This window comes from Pogona vitticeps, chromosome 6, assembly GCF_051106095.1.
Source record: "Pogona vitticeps strain Pit_001003342236 chromosome 6, PviZW2.1, whole genome shotgun sequence".
In the NCBI taxonomy this organism is placed as follows: domain Eukaryota; kingdom Metazoa; phylum Chordata; class Lepidosauria; order Squamata; family Agamidae; genus Pogona; species Pogona vitticeps.
Genome location: NC_135788.1, coordinates 76,149,214 through 76,165,262, shown reverse-complemented (window position 1 = coordinate 76,165,262; position 16,049 = coordinate 76,149,214). Strand labels below are relative to the sequence as shown.

At 42.0% G+C, this 16,049-nt stretch overlaps 2 protein-coding genes across 2 annotated transcripts; one reads left to right on the top strand and one right to left on the bottom strand.

Moving 5' to 3' along the window:
* Positions 1-4,197: 4,197 nt before the first annotated feature.
* On the bottom strand, positions 4,198-7,399 carry ALG2 (ALG2 alpha-1,3/1,6-mannosyltransferase). Its single transcript, XM_020806776.3, has 2 exons — positions 7,008-7,399; positions 4,198-5,124 (listed from the first exon to the last, which is right to left on the bottom strand). Exons 1-2 carry the CDS (start codon positions 7,359-7,361, stop codon positions 4,222-4,224), a joined length of 1,257 nt encoding a protein of 418 aa, XP_020662435.3. The 5' UTR covers positions 7,362-7,399; the 3' UTR covers positions 4,198-4,221.
* A 241-nt stretch (positions 7,400-7,640) lies between these two features.
* SEC61B (SEC61 translocon subunit beta) lies at positions 7,641-11,166 on the top strand. Its single transcript, XM_020806777.3, has 4 exons — positions 7,641-7,780; positions 7,904-8,001; positions 9,175-9,276; positions 10,889-11,166. The coding sequence occupies exons 1-4, from the start codon at positions 7,778-7,780 to the stop codon at positions 10,974-10,976; spliced, it is 291 nt and encodes a 96-aa protein (XP_020662436.1). The 5' UTR covers positions 7,641-7,777; the 3' UTR covers positions 10,977-11,166.
* Positions 11,167-16,049: the final 4,883 nt, after the last annotated feature.

Here is a 16,049-nt window from a genome sequence, read left to right as displayed (position 1 = left end):
GGGCCATTGTTCTAGCACTGTCAGGGCAAGAGCGGATGTGGTCAGTCACCTCCTCAAGATGGGTTGATTGTTCTCCAAGATTACACAGAGTCGCCTTATTATCCAGCCCAGACAACAAGGCAGCTCCCCCCAAACAGACATCTTTTGCAGAAACTGCCTGTGCATTGAGTTGATTTGAATTGCTAATGTATAATCTGTCTAGCACAGATGTGCAATGAATATTGGGATGTTTTGCATGTCAGTTGAGGAGGCTGAAAGATGAGGTGATGATTATTCAATGGCGGCTACTGGACATTTGCCAACATTTGAGTTCTAGCACTTTCTCCTGACACCAATCAGATCATCTTGCAAAGCCTCTTTTCTTTTGTCAATTTGGTGACAATTTGTGTAAAAATATAATACAGACCCTTTCTCCTCTTCTAGTTAACATATTTAGTAAATCTTTTGCATTTTGATCTAATAAAAAACAAAACAAAACAAAACGGCACACACAAGCAAACACGCTATACCTGGTTATTTTTCTGAATCTTTTTATGCTTCTATTTCCAATATGAAAGTTTATTTTTTAAAAAAATCTTCAACCTATCCATAAAGTATCACCAATTTAACAAATAGAAAAACATACAAAGATATAGGGATATTAATAATGGTGAGAAGAGTTGTTATCAAGCATTGTATTAATGTAGATCTAGAAGACACAACAACAGGAATGAAAATATGAGAAAATAGGGTAATAAATAAAAGAGAAAATGACTGAAATATTTTCTGTTAACTGTGCATTGTATTTTCATGGAACAGTTATCAGCTGATCCAACATGTTTAGCTGATTATTTGACTTTTTAACCAATAATCAAAACTCCAATATGTACCTTTCTTGAAACATTAATGCAATTGTGAAACAATTCACAATTTAACAAAGGTTTACCATTCATAAAGAAAAGTCATTTTATGACATTCTGTTAACAGAAACAACCAAGACAGCTTTTTTTAAAAAATCGCAGTGTTCACCAGTTCCAACTTCACAGATTAAAATAAGTTCCAAATAAACACTTTTGTGCTCTTACTGATTAATACGTAACTCAAAACATTTATTTTGTAACCAGAATATTCTGAGCAGAAAACAATACAGTATCACTTTAGACCATGTGCATGCAAGTGGATGGGGGGGGGGAGCAGGTGTCTGCCCAGGGGGACAAGAGGGGGGTGAGTGTGTGTGTGAACAGGTGGGCAGGGAGTTCATGTGTCCGTGCGTACGGGGTGTGTGCGGCAACATATACACACATGCAAGCACATTCCTGTTCCTCTGGCCCTCAAAAATGTTGGAAATATCCGGTGTGGCCCTCACAGTCAAAAGTTTGGAGACCCTGGTGTAAGACATCAAGCTTAGTTTACTTTCTCGAGGAAAAGCATAAAAAATGTTGTATCTCCTGAACTAGGAGATGATTATTTTGTTTAAGGTATTTAAAACTGCAGCAACAATCCAGCATAGATATTTACCTTTGTTAACATTAAGTTGGCGATTATTCTGATGGAGTATTCTAGTCCCGCCCTCCTCTTGTAAACATGGGGAGGGCAGCACACCTAGCTCTGTTCAATCCTTTATCATGAAACCAAGTAGGGCACAATGGGTGATTTTCCAGCAGGACAGATGCCCCATCAGACTCCATGCAAGAAGTTGTTCTGTTCAGACTCATTATCTATGAGCTGTCCAGGGTGGGAGAAATGATGGAAGAGTTGGGCTAGGGCACTCCCAGTGAATGGTGTTTCCTAATATTAATGCATGAATAGACCTCTAATAATAATGTGCCATCAATTCTAATTTATGGTGATATTTGCTAAGATTTTCTAACTACTGTACTCAGAAGTAGCTTACCAGTGTCTCCTGATGACACTCTGGAACTGTGCAGCTTACCCGAGGCTACACAGGTGATAGAGCATATCAGCTCACCAGCCATACACACACTGCATTATCTCAGCTGGTTCTTCTCTTGGGAGATACAGTGGGGACTCGAATTCTTGGCCCTAAACTCTGAAGCCAGGTATTCTAACCCACTAAGTTATAGGGCTTTAGACACACTTTTTCCACTGAAATCAACAGAAACAGATCAGATGAAATGACTGCTGGCTTGCAATTTTACAAATGGAAATGAGCAGCAGCTTCTTCTACCATTTTTTTACAAACTGAAATATTTTGTATGGGATAGGAAATAACTTATTTTGCAAAAAGCAGCTTGAATTACTGTTTTGCAAACAGGGCTTTCATTATGACCTATACTGTACCTGCAACAAGTGTTTCTTTTCATATTTCTACCATCTAACTTTTGTTTAACATTTATCTTGAGAAAGAATTTAATGAAACTCGAAAGCAACTTCATTTGTGACTTCTAAACAGTCTTTTAACAAATTGTAATGAGTTATGCTATCAGGTTTCTGCCAGTAGGACTATCACTGCAGGCTGGTTTTAGTCTTAAGGCAAATACCTGGTCAGAATCTTAAACTTGTCACTTGACAAAGAAGATATTAGGACGTTAGGATATTCTGGTGGTGTGTACCTATGGAAGTTAAGATTGTTAAGAAGACTGCTCCTGACAGACAGATCATGTCTTCAGAATGACTCAAAAGGAGACTCATTCCTAGCCTCAAGACCAGGGGTCTCCAAACTTTTCAATATGGGGGGCACATCATATATTTTATACATTTTCAGATGGGGTGGGGAATTGCTTCTGTCAGACTTTGCTCCTCTTCCTATGCCCGCCTGGGCATAGGAAGAGGGCACCCAAAACAGGGGGGTGGGGGAATCACTTGAGTCCCCCTTCCCTCCTCTTCCTATGCCCGGACCAGGCCAGATACAAAGGCAAGGCGGTCTGGATGTGGCCCGCAGGCTGTAGTTTGGAGACCCCGGCTCAAGACAATACAATTTACATTTGTTTGGCAAGGAAGAAAGGGCAGGCTGCAGGTTTTAAGTGAGACACGGCCTTAGACCCAGGAAGAGGGGACACTGGTGATGTCCCTCTTAATATATCATCTGGTGGATCACTCTGTGACTGGTGAGCTACACTATACACTATTTCACTTGTCAGTTTCTGGAAAGCTTCTAGTTTTAATGAAAGCAATTCATCTGGAATATATGGAAGTGACACAATCATGTGAGTTAGGAAATGTTTGCATCAGCACCTGATACATTTAGGTTTTGAAGAGACTTAAGGTGTGATGGGACAAAAAATGGGTCATATTTTGGACCACTTGTGGCACGCTCTGGAACAAGCTATTTTCCAGTCATCACACAATGCCCAGATTGCAAATCAGGGTCCCCTGTTTTTTGTCCCCGACTTCTTTACCAAGGGGTGGAGAGGTGCAAACAACTGCTTGCCCATTTCTGTTTTGGAGAATCGTTCTCCTGCTTCCCTATTTGAAATGCACGATCACAGTGTTGAAAAAACTGCCAACGTTCTCTGAAACTATAAATACTATACAAACCAGGATAGGCAACTGCCAGAGGTTGCACATGCACTTTGGACTTCAGAAGGTTGCCCCCCCATTCCCAACTTCTATTTTTAAAGAATTGTTCCTTAAAAATCTCTCCATAGCACCAACGGACACAGGAGGCAATTTCACCATACTGTGTTGTTTACTCCCTATGAATTGTTTTAGGCCCAGGAAGGATAATTTTTTTTTTGCAAAAAAAGAAATGATTGGACATCACTTTCAGTTTTGAAAAAGCCTCACCATCCTAAAACAGCTTGTGGGGAGCAAAAACTGTGGCGAAATTGTCTTAATACTCCCTAAGGGCTTCAGTATGATTTTCTGGGGAAAAATTCCATGGGGGGGGGAAAGAGAAGAGTGCATTTTTCCTGCCTCTGCTGTATCCTGTGTGATGGGTACAATCTTATGAGAGTGGTTATACCATTTGACATCACTGGACTCCTTCCCTTCACCAGTTTTAAAATTGGTTTGCATGAACACTTTGGGAAAACTGACACTTTTATTGTGATCTTACTATGGTGCATCAAATAGCACAAGGGTCAAAACTATCACAATGGCAGTTTCAAATGTACAGGTATTTCATTATATGCCAGGATTGGATCCAATCTTAAAGACCAAAAAATATATATATGTCCTCAGTGGAATTACAGCTTGCAAAGGGTATAGAACAGTTTCATCCACTGAACGCATAAAAAATCAGACACTGCAAACCACTAAGCTGTACAATGGAGAATCAATTTATTGTGTCAAACTACAAATATGCTGATACAACTTTTCAGTGAATGCTTGTGATGAAAACTTCTCTAGAACTCTGGTTCTCCCTGCAGTCCCCATCCTCTTCTTTAAGGCAGGGTCTTTTACAAATTTCTCCATGACCTCTGAAAACTGGGTGGGAAGAGGATCGCACAAGAATCCTGTCTCATTATTTACAATCGATTCCAAAGGTCCCCCTGAATTTACTGCAATGACTGGGCATTTCATGTACATGGCCTCTAAAGGAACAATGCCAAAGTGTTCATTACTCGGTGTATATAGCACACACAGGCAGCTACTGAGGAGGGCTATTTTCTGTTCATCAGAGAAAGATCTCAGGAACGTGACCTGCTCAACAATATTAAGCTTAGCAGCAACAGCTTTTAATTCTTCATAATATTCTACATTTTCTTGAACTGCTTCATCATAACCACCAGCCAAAACCATATGAACTTCACTCCACTCTTGAGCATTAAGTCTACCACGAAGGTCATGTAGAGCTTTTAAAGCCAATACCAGATCTTTCTTCCTTTCATACCTATTGATGGAAAGAAACAAGAATTTCTTGCTGTTGGGGACTATGCTGGCTGCGTCTGCAGAAAAAACAGTATCAAATCTACTAAAATTTAAGGAAGGGTATAATACATCTGGGTTCACATGAGACAAGGTTTTGAAGGTTTCTTTGAAAACATTTGCTGTGAAACGACTGTTGACAAGAATACAGTCAGCCATGCCAGTAGTGTACTCCTCCAACCAATCCAGTGGTTTTCTGTAGATCCGTTTAATAAATGATTTCCTCTGGGTCAGAAGCTGATCAGGGAAGTGACAGTAAAACAAAACTTTCTTATGGGTCCGGGCTAGACGAAGAATTGGAATGCATGCAGACACCTGGAGAAACAAAGAAATGAATGACAAAGACTACTGCAATGTTAACAGTGTCTAAGATCTTATCCCTGCCTGATTACTCTTTGATTTTGCTCAACCCCTGAACTCTCCTAGTGAACATCCCTGGTCTGAGCCCCCCAGCTATTTAGTCCAGGATAGCTATCCTCCACTGCCACACTTTTTATAGGTTTCGTAGATACTACTATCACCAGTCACTGTTATGTGCCATTCATTATGTGTCATTCTCTTAATTTTGCAAAATTCTTCCTTTTTCTTTGGAACTGTTGCCTAGTGAGTGTGAGGGTGGTGGAGGAATCACCTGACCTTACCAGAAGTAGCTGAAAGCACCCTTTCCTCCCTGGCTGCTATAGCTTGCTGCAACAGTTGTAATCATGATTTTGTGTCTTTGTGTGCTGAATTATTAGATGCTTGTCTTCTCCTCTTTTAGAAAATAGCAGGTGGCTAGAAATAGTTCAGGTAGTTTTAGGTGTGCCTTCTGTCTAAGGAGGATAAGGTAGCAAGATGCTCTACTGCTTCTTCCAGAAATATGCCCTTCCTGGCTCCAACAGTTACTGGTCCATCCCAGTTTTCACTGCTGTCCATCTGTGATGATAACATTTTAATTCTTTAAAAAGCAGAGATTAGCAGTTTACAAAGAGACTGTGTACACCCTTTAATTTCTTTTTACTGTTTTTTGAACATACAGCAATATGAAACTATGCAGATGAGGCATAGATTGTCTAACTCACTGAGAATAAGACCAATTAAATAGCAAAAACCTTCCTCTGCTTAATTCCTGTGATGTTAGGATTTTTAATGAAAAGAAAATCCCTAATATAAAACTCTCAGATTAACAGAAATCATACTACAGTAGTGGTGGCTGGAGCACCCTGCCTCAGACCATGCATAATCAGCCCACTATTGCCTGGTTCCTTACTAAAAGTCAGAGAACCCTGCTTACTGCACCTCTTGCTGCATTCCCAGTTTCCCAAACCCTGTGGCTTTGTAACGCGGGGGGGGGGGGGGGAGGAGGAAAAGACAGAAACCGCAATAAGTTTCCTCCTTGGCTTTGCCCAATGCTGACTGTTAGGTGTTTGTCTCCACCAACCTCAACAGACACCAGACAACACTGTGTTCTAATCTGCAAATTATAGTAATGGCTGATTTTGTGGGGAAAGGCAGGTCTGAAACAGCAGCCTTGTCTCTTCTTGTCTTAGCTAGTGAATGCCATACTTCATAGTTATCTCCTGCTTATCCAATACCTACTTAGTCAATACAATTTTGGCCCAGATTCAGATTTTGATTTAAACACCAGGAGATTGGAAGCAACACATTACAAATAATCACGAAGTTTGTAACAACTTATTTTTGCCTTACATTTCTGGAGAATAACAACCCTGTATGGTGGCATTATTTTAAAAAAACCTAACAAGCAAAAGCATTATTACTTTTTGTATAATAAAGCAGGTTAAATTGCTTCCCCGAAGCTTGTGTTTGTGATCATTTTTCGCTATCTTTACCAGGTATCAAATTTCAATTTGAGAATAAAAGAAAATTACACACTAATAAAAATATCAAACCCTGGCCAAGCCTGCCATGACATTTCGTCTTTTATAAATCGATGCACTGGAAGGCGTTTATTTCCAAGCCGCAGGCAGCTTTACACAGAGGCGGCCTCATGTTTACAGGACAAGTGGTTCCCCAGCTCGGATAACCAGCTGTTCTTGGACGGCAGCCCCCAGAATCCTTCCCCTCCAGCTGCGCTGGCCAGGGTCTCTGGGCGTTTCAGTCCCAAGAATACCTGCGTTATGTAAAGCTGGGGAGGGGGGGTCCACTGTCTTGGGAGGGGGGGGAACAGGGAGCTGCGCGTCTCGCGCTGGCCGCACCTGATCGCAGAAAAAGACGTCGAACTCCTCCCCGCTGAGCAGCAGCACGTGCAGAGCCAGCCACACCATGCGCAGGGCAGCACAGAGCGCGTGCCCCCTTCCCAGGATGCTCCGGGGCAACCAGCCGCCCGCGGTCCGCACGTCGAGCTGGCGCGTCTCCGAGAAGCAACGCGCGGGGTCGTAGCGGGGCGTCCAGATCTGCACGCGGCAGCCCCGCGAGCGAAGCGCTAGCGCCGCGTCCACAACCAGCCGCTCCGCCCCTCCGATGCCCAGATCCGGGTGTAGAAAGAAAACGGCCGGGCCGCCCCGCTCCTCGCCCTCGCTCGTTTTCCTTCCAGCATCCGCGGCTGCCATGATGACATCCCTCACACTCAAGTTTCCGCACCACGTGGCGCTGCTCTAATACGCATGCGCGGAGCATTCGGCCACCTCAGCCTTAACGCGCTCCCTTTTATAGGTGTCTAAGGAACTGCCCGTTCCTTGCTGCTTTCGGGTGGTGACAGCGAGGGAAGATGAGACAAGCGGAAAGAAGCCCGGGTCCATAGTCCTCGCGTAGCTAATAGTACGTGGCCCGGTCCGTGAGTGTGTGTGGCAGTGAAAAGAAGGAATTCGAGTCGGGCATGGACAGAGGCAGCAGGAGAGGGCCTTCTAAGTCGAAGCGAGTGAGGGCCTCCGCTCAGCTGACGAGAGCGGACGGACGTGTCCGGTAGGCTGAGAGGGGTGGAAAGCCTGGTTCCTCGGGCGTGTGGTGGTTTTTCGCAGCGCTCGTCATGGTAAGAGAGCGGTGGGGTCGGAGCAGGGCCTGAGCGGGTGGGCACGTGGGGCGGGACGTGTCCTCAGTAACGCCAGTGGCTTTTTTTTCTCTCTCCCCCTTCCTTCGCCCGGCTCTCTCTCAGCCTGGCCCCAATCCCAGCGCAACCAGTGTCGGCGCCTCCAGCCGTTCGCCTAGCAAAGCGGTGGCCCCGCGGGCCGCAGGATCTACCGTACGGCAGAGGTAGGCGGACTGTTGGCGCGGGTGGTTGACTTACCTCGTGCTGATGTGGGTCTGAGGGAACCCCGGGGAACGGTAGCCCGCCGTCAGTTTGTGCCGCTGCGCTCGGTCAAAACCTTGTTTAATGGACTTCAGCCATATATACATTTTGGATCCAACGTGTAGGCCCTCCAAGAGCGCAGATGTGGCCTGAGCCATTTCACATTGTGAGGCCCCTTGGTTGTTTGGGAAGGGAGATAGAAACATTTTAATGTAAAGAAAGACATACACAAATTAATTCATATAGTATATGACTGTGCAACATTCTCTATCTTTAGATATTTGACCCCGTTGGCCCTGAAACTTAAAGATAAAACTATTTAAAATAATATAGTCATATACAGGCACTAATAACATAAGTAACTTTTTATCTTGAAAACGTTGCAGGGACTTACCCCATGGAAACCGAAGCTTTTAAAAATAATGGTTATTGTGGGCGCCAGTCTTTGTGGCTGGCATCTTCAGAGACAAGATGCCGGCCACAGAGACTGGCGAAACGTTAGGAAGCACAACCTTCAGAACACGGCCAAAGAGCCCGAAAAACTAACAACAACCATTAGATCCCGGCTGTGAAAGCCTTCATGAATACTTTTAAAAATACTGTATAAACTCAGTAAATCAGAAATTAAGTAATATAGCATGAAAAACAGGCAAAAGGAACTGCCATTATCAAAAATTTCATTATGTTACTGGCTTATCAAATGTACTAGATAGGAAGACAGTACTTGTGATTATGGAGACAAATTAAGTGTCTGAATCCTTTCACCACAGGGGAAGGGTCCTTTTGCATTCTTGCTGTTGCAGCCAGAAAAGGCCCTTTTGATTTCCTGATAAGTTTTCCACACTATGAAAACTCTGGCTGTGGGATCTCACCAAAGTAAAGGCTTCGAAACAGTTCAGTTTCTGCCAGCTCTTTAAAGGCCTTAATAGTTACTTTTTTTTTTGTTCTGTGTATACCGAGAGGGTGATTCCAGCAACCTGAGAAATGTCAATGGTGGAGCTATAGTATTGGTTTATAATTATATATAAATAATTAAAATAACATTTAAAATGGCAGTTGCACAAAGAGGAAACATAGCAAAAGCAGACCTAAGTATTTTGTTATTGGTGAACTTAAAGTACTGATTTCTCTTACAGAAAAAATGCTAGTTGTGGAACAAGGAGTGCAGGTCGTACAACTTCTGCAGGCACTGGAGGGATGTGGAGATTCTATACAGAGGACTCTCCTGGTCTCAAAGTGTGAGTAAAAGTGCAATAGTGGACTCATTTATTAGCATAGTTTTTGGCTGCTTGCAGAATTATACTAAGGCTGGATAAATTTCAGATTACAGGGCATACGTTGGAACCCTGTGAGCCACAAGGTACCAGTTGCTCTCTCTCTCTCTCTCTCTCTCTCTCTCTCTCTCTCTCTGATGTTAAGCAAAACATCTGTAGGTTCAGAGAGTGCTCACCCTTGGTTTAGAGGGTCTGCAAAGTTCATATGTTTTCTGCTGGAATGATTTCCTTTCTAAGTGAAGAAAGATGATTACTGAGTGTTAGTGCTCATCTGTGTGTGTGTGTACGCGTGTGTGCATACATGCATTCATTCATGCATACACACATACTGTACATACATACATGTTGATTCCTCAAGCCAGAATTGACCCTTTGTGTTTAAAAGGCTGTGCACTGCAGCTTCATACCAGCTGTCTTTAACTGGTATGTTTGTTAGCCTCTGACCTCACACTGCAATAATCACACTACAGTAAGTTATGGGTAGGACTTCCAGTGTTAAATTATGTGTTTCATATGGAAGGCCAAGGCTTCAGGTCCTGCCATCTTAAGCCAGGGGTGCCAAGTGTTCTATCTAAAATCCTAGAGAAATGCTACGAGTCAGGTTTCAACTGTACTAGGTTGGTTGGACACATAATCTGTCCTGGTATAAAAAAAATACTGAGTTCTATGTATGGATTTTCAGAAGTACAGTAGGTCTCACTGACTTCAAAGAGATTAGTTCCCAGAAAATTGTGTATAGAATTGGTAACTCAAAATAACTGGTGTTATGTAAGGTTAATTCACTTACAGATTTCATCATTTCTCTCTTATGATTAACTTTAACTCCTTCCCTTTTACTCTTCTTTTTTTAATCACCTTCTATTTGAAATTACATTCTATCTTGAGACTTTGTAACATTGGCAAAAAATTTGTTTCATAAATTCTGTTTGCTTAAGAATGAAAATGTCACCACTAGGGGAAGGTTTTTGCTAATGAAATGTGTTTCTGTTTTCACCTGGTGGCTTTCCAACTGGTGTGTAAATCAGTCTTGTTGCATGCGAGCTGTGCTAGCCCTGGAAGGCAAGCAGAAGTTCTTTAACAATGTTTCTCCCTGCCATTGATGTAATCATCATTTTACAGGCATAATTTATAGAACAGAATTTTGGCTTCCTATGCCTTATTTCTGACATGATTTATGCAGAGCTGGTGACAGTAATTTGTTTTTGTGGATTTCAAGAACAGCTGAAAGATGTAGCCCCCCCCCCCCCCATATAGAAACTCCATTTAAGTTAGATAAAATACCTTTGAAAGAATTACTTTCCATGATTGGGTTTAGTCATTTCTCAAAATAACATAATTCTTGTGATTAATACTGCATTTTGTGATACGGAGTTCTTTAAGTTAATCATAAATTAAAACAATGTATTTTATTATTTTAAAGTATACTATTTTATATTGTTAGTTAGCCTAAGTATATATTACATGGAAAGTTGAGTTTAAAAATTCTTTAAGTAAAAATATTGTAACTACATATTATTAGAAGCTGATTTTACTTGTTGCTGTGGCTAATCAGCCTCTTTTTTACTTTTACTTTCAGTGGTCCTGTTCCAGTTCTTGTTATGAGTCTTCTTTTTATTGCATCTGTATTTATGTTGCACATCTGGGGCAAATACACTCGGTCATAGGCTTTTCTGTGTCCTATTTTCCAACTTGAAAACTACGTTTTGGACCAAAACTGGTAGAAAATGAAGAAGATTATCTCACTTGGGTTTTGCTGAATAGGGTTTTTGATACCTTTCTGTCAAGGCTGTTCTTTTTGCATCTATACACTCAAATCTGCAGTTGACTTTATTAAAATTTGTCTTCATAAATTAAGCTTGCTGTTACTTGTCATTTCTGAATTTCATCTGAAAAAAACCCAAAACAAATTGCCCATTATAGTTGCAAAAACATTGTTCACAGCAATGTCAATTGGGAAGAAACTACATTAACATACAGGTTGGAGATTGCGGTTGTTTAGTCTTGGCCCTAATGCTATTCAAGATCTTAATTTCCTCCATGATGGAGCCCATAGACAAATGGATGATGTTAGCTAAAGAAAAAAAAACCTATACTTGAACACTGGACAGTGTGACGGGTTTTCTGCCTCCCCGCAATCCTGCCCTTTTTATTATATTGTTTATAAATAAAATATATTTATTATGCTGGCTGGTTAGTTCAGTGAAAGTTCTGTGGAGCCAGAGGTTTGGAGTTCAGTTCTCCACTTTGCAACCTAGAAGAGCCAGCCTGTACGACCTTGGGCGAGCTGCACAGTCCGAGGGCGTCCCTAGAAGAAAAGAATGGTAAATCATGTCTGAGTAGCCTGTACCTGGAAAACCATGAAAAGGGTGGCCGTAAATCAGAACGGACTTGATCGCACACTATTATTTATTTATTTAGATTTATATTAAATTCTCTGTTTGCCTCCAGACAAAAATGATCTGATCGCTTGCAATAATTCTTGTATTTCAAATGTTTTAAGGATGTATTTAACATATTGGTTTTACATTAAAACTAAAACCAGTTACAATGGTAATTCAAGCAAGTGATTTAAACAAATACTGTTTTACAGTAGAAACGAATGAAGCAATAAAAAACAGTGCAGCAGCAAAACACAGATGGAAAACAGCTGCCCAGAACAAAAAAGCAGTGGGAAAACAGTAAACAGCGAAGCAGCACATGGCTTACGCCAAAGGAAAATGATTTGTGTATTATGTTTTCCAGAATCCAGTTAAGTGCTTCTTAAGTTTTTCACTATAAAGAGCACTACTCATTGGTGACATTTCACAGCCAATTTTTGCTTTGCCCCTTGTGCGTGGGAGCAGCCCCCCCCCCGGCAGTGTTCTGTTGTAACTGGAACCCAGGGCTGAAAACATTGGCTGTGGGTGTGCGGAGGAGGAGGAGGAGCCCTGTGTGAAGGGGAGGCGGAGGTGTGCAGGTGCGTACCTTAAAGAGAATCTTGTTCACAGCTATTGCTTTACCAAACTTACATGCCATATCTATGACTTCCCTGTAAAACTTGTAGCATACTAATTTTACCTAAGATATTTGTATCCTACCCTTCATTTAAGGAAAAACACTCTATATCATCTATTGTTGATGCACTTCTGCTTGTATCTGTTTTGCACTAATTTATATGCACAAGCAATTAACAAAGGCTGTGTAGAGCATTTTGTAGCGCTTATATTGGAAGTTACCAAAATAAAGTACACAGAAAGCCAGCTCCACTTTTTTCTTTATGGGGTATAGTATCACATGTTCCAGTGTTTCATAACATGCTTTCTTTTTATATTTCACTAGGTTTTGTTTCATTTGGTGCTGGGAGGGGGGATGTTTTTTGTTTTAAGTACATACAAGCCTGATCTGTATGTATGACATGAGAAACGGCAGTATGTGAACAAGATGGATTCCTCTCCCAAGTTGCTCAGAAATGCACTCTGTTGGGAGGCCTTGAATGAAGCATAGTGAGGTAGAGCAGATCCAACCCATAGCCATGGATTTCAAGTGATCGGTTATCTTCTTAATTTGCTGTATGAATCTGAAAAGAAAATAGCATTTGGAAACCAGCGTGGCAACAGCATATGTTAACAAAGCTCACATCTGATCGGCCGCTTCCTGCTGTTGTATTCTAGTCTCCTTCCAGTTGATTACGTTGAATGTAATTGGGGAGAATAATATATTGAGGAGTAAAGAGCTGTCAAAGCACTGCATTAAATAGAGTGCTATCTGCTTCACTAGTGATAAAGCAAAAAATATCTCTGCTATATTATCTGCTACTGATCTCTACTTACATACCTGAATTTATGGTTGAACCTGGGTGCCTGGTTTTTGAAATCCTTGGGAGAACTGAGATACTTGAATTTCAGCTGAGCACTTCCATTAACAGATAATAACTAGAAGTTCAGAAATATGGAGGAAAGTGTTTCTTAACATATTGCATGTGCCCCAAATCCTCCATGGGGATGGAGTTGTCAAAGGTTCCCACAGCGAGTGAGTTGAAGTTACTTTTCAACACAAACATTAATTAAACCTACAAAGTAACTCCACACTGTCCTAATCAGTTAAATCCCTTGTTGGTCTACCGTGATCAGCCAGACTCCAGGCAGGGATAGGGAATTATTACTTCACCTTCCCTTACTAATCTCTAAAGGCAGAAGGCTTCCTCATCACTGATCCCTGATTTGGGAGGAAGAGGCCATTCACTGGATGGACTGCACCTCAGCTTCAATTGTCAGATATGATTAAGTTATCTCTACCTCTTCCACCATCACGGCTGTGTTGGGATAGGTGTTATTGGGATGGGATGGGAAGGAGGTTGTAGGTGCTCCCCCGGTGCTGTGGCATCCTGGGGCAGCTGAGACACAAGGCTTGTCAGATCTCTTTAGGCTGTTCAGGCTGGGGCCACGCTAGTGATCCCACCCAGGTCTTCCCTTCATCATCTTTTCCTGCTACTTCCTCCTCCTCCTCAATAGTCCATTGACACCAGTCCTCCTCCTCCTGGTGTTCAATTACAAAGCAGAGCCTAGGGTGCTATTACCCTGATGTATGGACCCCCCTTCTGCTTTCTTCCTCTCCCTTTATACCTTTAGTGTCTCCTTTCCTTCCTTCCTTCCTTCCTTCCTTCCTTCCTTCCTTCCTTCCTTCCTTCCTTCCTTCCTTCCTTCCTTCCAGAAGGATCCTTGCCCTTTGGACTTCCAGGGTGAGCCCTCCTTCCTTATCCTCTGCCTCTCCATGAGCAACTAAGCTGGGTTGCTGACTTCACTGTTGGCAATGTAGCTGTCTTCCAGAGATGTAGCTGTCTTCCTAGAGGGGTCCTGGAGAAATCAATCTCGAGGTGACTAGTGAGTAAGGTATAGGAGACAGCCTAACACCGAGACCACAGGTGCAAAACATTTTTCCTTTCTGTTTATTTTCCTTCTTATTTTATATATTTCTCTCTCTCTCTTGTATGCATTCATAACCCAGTCCTCAGCCATCTGAGATAAACATTCAGGACTTCAGTATCTCCGGGCCATGTTCAGCTGGCACCTCTCTCAGTTTTGTTGTTTTAAAAACCCACCCTAAGGGAGGAGCTGCCTGCATCTCTAAACTGCTTAAATAAGAACAAGACGGCTGTATTTGAAGATTCTTGGCTGGAGGAGAAGAGAAAAAGTAGAAGCCTCTGGATGCAATCTTGTGCTAGAAATATATGTCCTTGCCCCTGAAAGATCTTCTGCAGAATTTCTCCAGGTCAACTGAGAATGTGAACACACACATTATTACACTGATAATGATGCTAAAAGTGTTGGGTCGCATTCTGATCACCCCTCTGGCAAACACAGGGCCTAGGTCTAGCAGGCACCATGAATGCAGCCAGCAGATCCAGAAAAATAAGATGTTATTTTTTGAGACTGTGCCTAAAAGTGTAAACAGGCTGCAATAAATTGCTAATTTTTTAATTATATTTTATCCCCATCCCCTTGAGCTGAGGGCAATACAATTGAGCAATACATCTTATCATGCTGGGAATCAGAGAATAGTGCAAACTTGTTCCTTAGAGATACATTTTGCTGTTTAGTCGTTAAGTCGTGTCTGACTCTTTGTGACCCCATGGACAAGAGCACACTAGGCCCTCCTGTCTTCCACTGCCTCCTGGAGTCGGGTCAAATTCATGTTGATAGCTTTGATGACACTGTCCAACCATCTCATTCTCTGTCGTCCCCTTCTCCTCACAGAGGATTTATTACCTTTTGAGATCTATGCACTCTGAGAGCATCTTGTTATATACCGCCTGATACTCCCTGAGTGCCCCATATGTTATTATGTGTCCAGCTACCTCAGGTAGAAATTGAGTTTCTTTTAAGGAAAAGCAACTGATGTATCTTGAGGAAGTGCAGCAGGAAAACACTTTTTTGGAATCTACAAATCCAACTGCTTTAGGAATGATGGAGAACAAAAGATCATTCTGCATTAGTTCAAACAATCATACTGTCTGAACCAATGTGAGTGGATCTAATGTAAAACAAGTAGAAGCCCCAGTAGCTATGGGGAAACTATGAATGGAAGTAGGGAGAACTCTGAGCTGATTTGCGTTTCTTTTATGTTGTGTAGTCAATGAAATAAAAAATACAAATGAGCCTGTCTGAATCCTGTAGCATTTCCAGCTTTGTATGTGTGTGCCAATGTTACACTGTTGAACTACTCGAAAAAAGAAGAGGCAAAGAGGAAAATCAGTTCAAAAGCCCTAAAGACTCCTTAATAGCTGCATCAAAAAGCAGAGGCAAGGCAGGCAAACCACAGTGAATTAACAAATAACACCATTTTTGAAAATCAGTTTAAGAAGAAAAACACTCTCCTCAGAGAAAAAAAAAGTCAAAATAAAAAAAACACAAAAACACACACGACTGCCCTTTCTTCCCCAAACCAAGGGAAATAGGAAAACAACAACGAAAAGAGGCAGAAATACAGTCAAAGCAGTCATCTCAAACCAAAACAATTAGAATAGGGAGATTTCTCTCCCTCACACCACTTGGTGCCTTCTCTTCTTTGAATCCACCACCATTAGGTGGCAGCAGCAGAAAACAAAAACACAGGAAAGGAAGGAGTGGGAGAAGGAAAATCCCCCTTGCCCAGTCCAGAGAAATAAAGATAAGAATCCAGAGGCACAGATAGCACAATCAAGATGGAGGGTACCACAAAACTCAGCAGCACAGAGATCCCACCCACAAGAACCGGCTGAA

What these genes read in the sequence shown, in the direction of transcription:
- ALG2 (XM_020806776.3), bottom strand. Translation starts at nt 7,361, where the DNA reads ATGGCAGCCGCGGATGCTGGAAGGAAAACGAGCGAGGGCGAGGAGCGG. An exon ending in ACGTCTTTTTCTGCGATCAG is followed by an intron (nt 5,125 to 7,007) that starts GTGCGGCCAGCG and finishes TTGTTTCTCCAG; the next exon opens with GTGTCTGCATGCATTCCAAT.
- SEC61B (XM_020806777.3), top strand. An exon ending in GGATCTACCGTACGGCAGAG is followed by an intron (nt 8,002 to 9,174) that starts GTAGGCGGACTG and finishes TTTCTCTTACAG; the next exon opens with AAAAAATGCTAGTTGTGGAA. An exon ending in GACTCTCCTGGTCTCAAAGT is followed by an intron (nt 9,277 to 10,888) that starts GTGAGTAAAAGT and finishes TTTTACTTTCAG; the next exon opens with TGGTCCTGTTCCAGTTCTTG.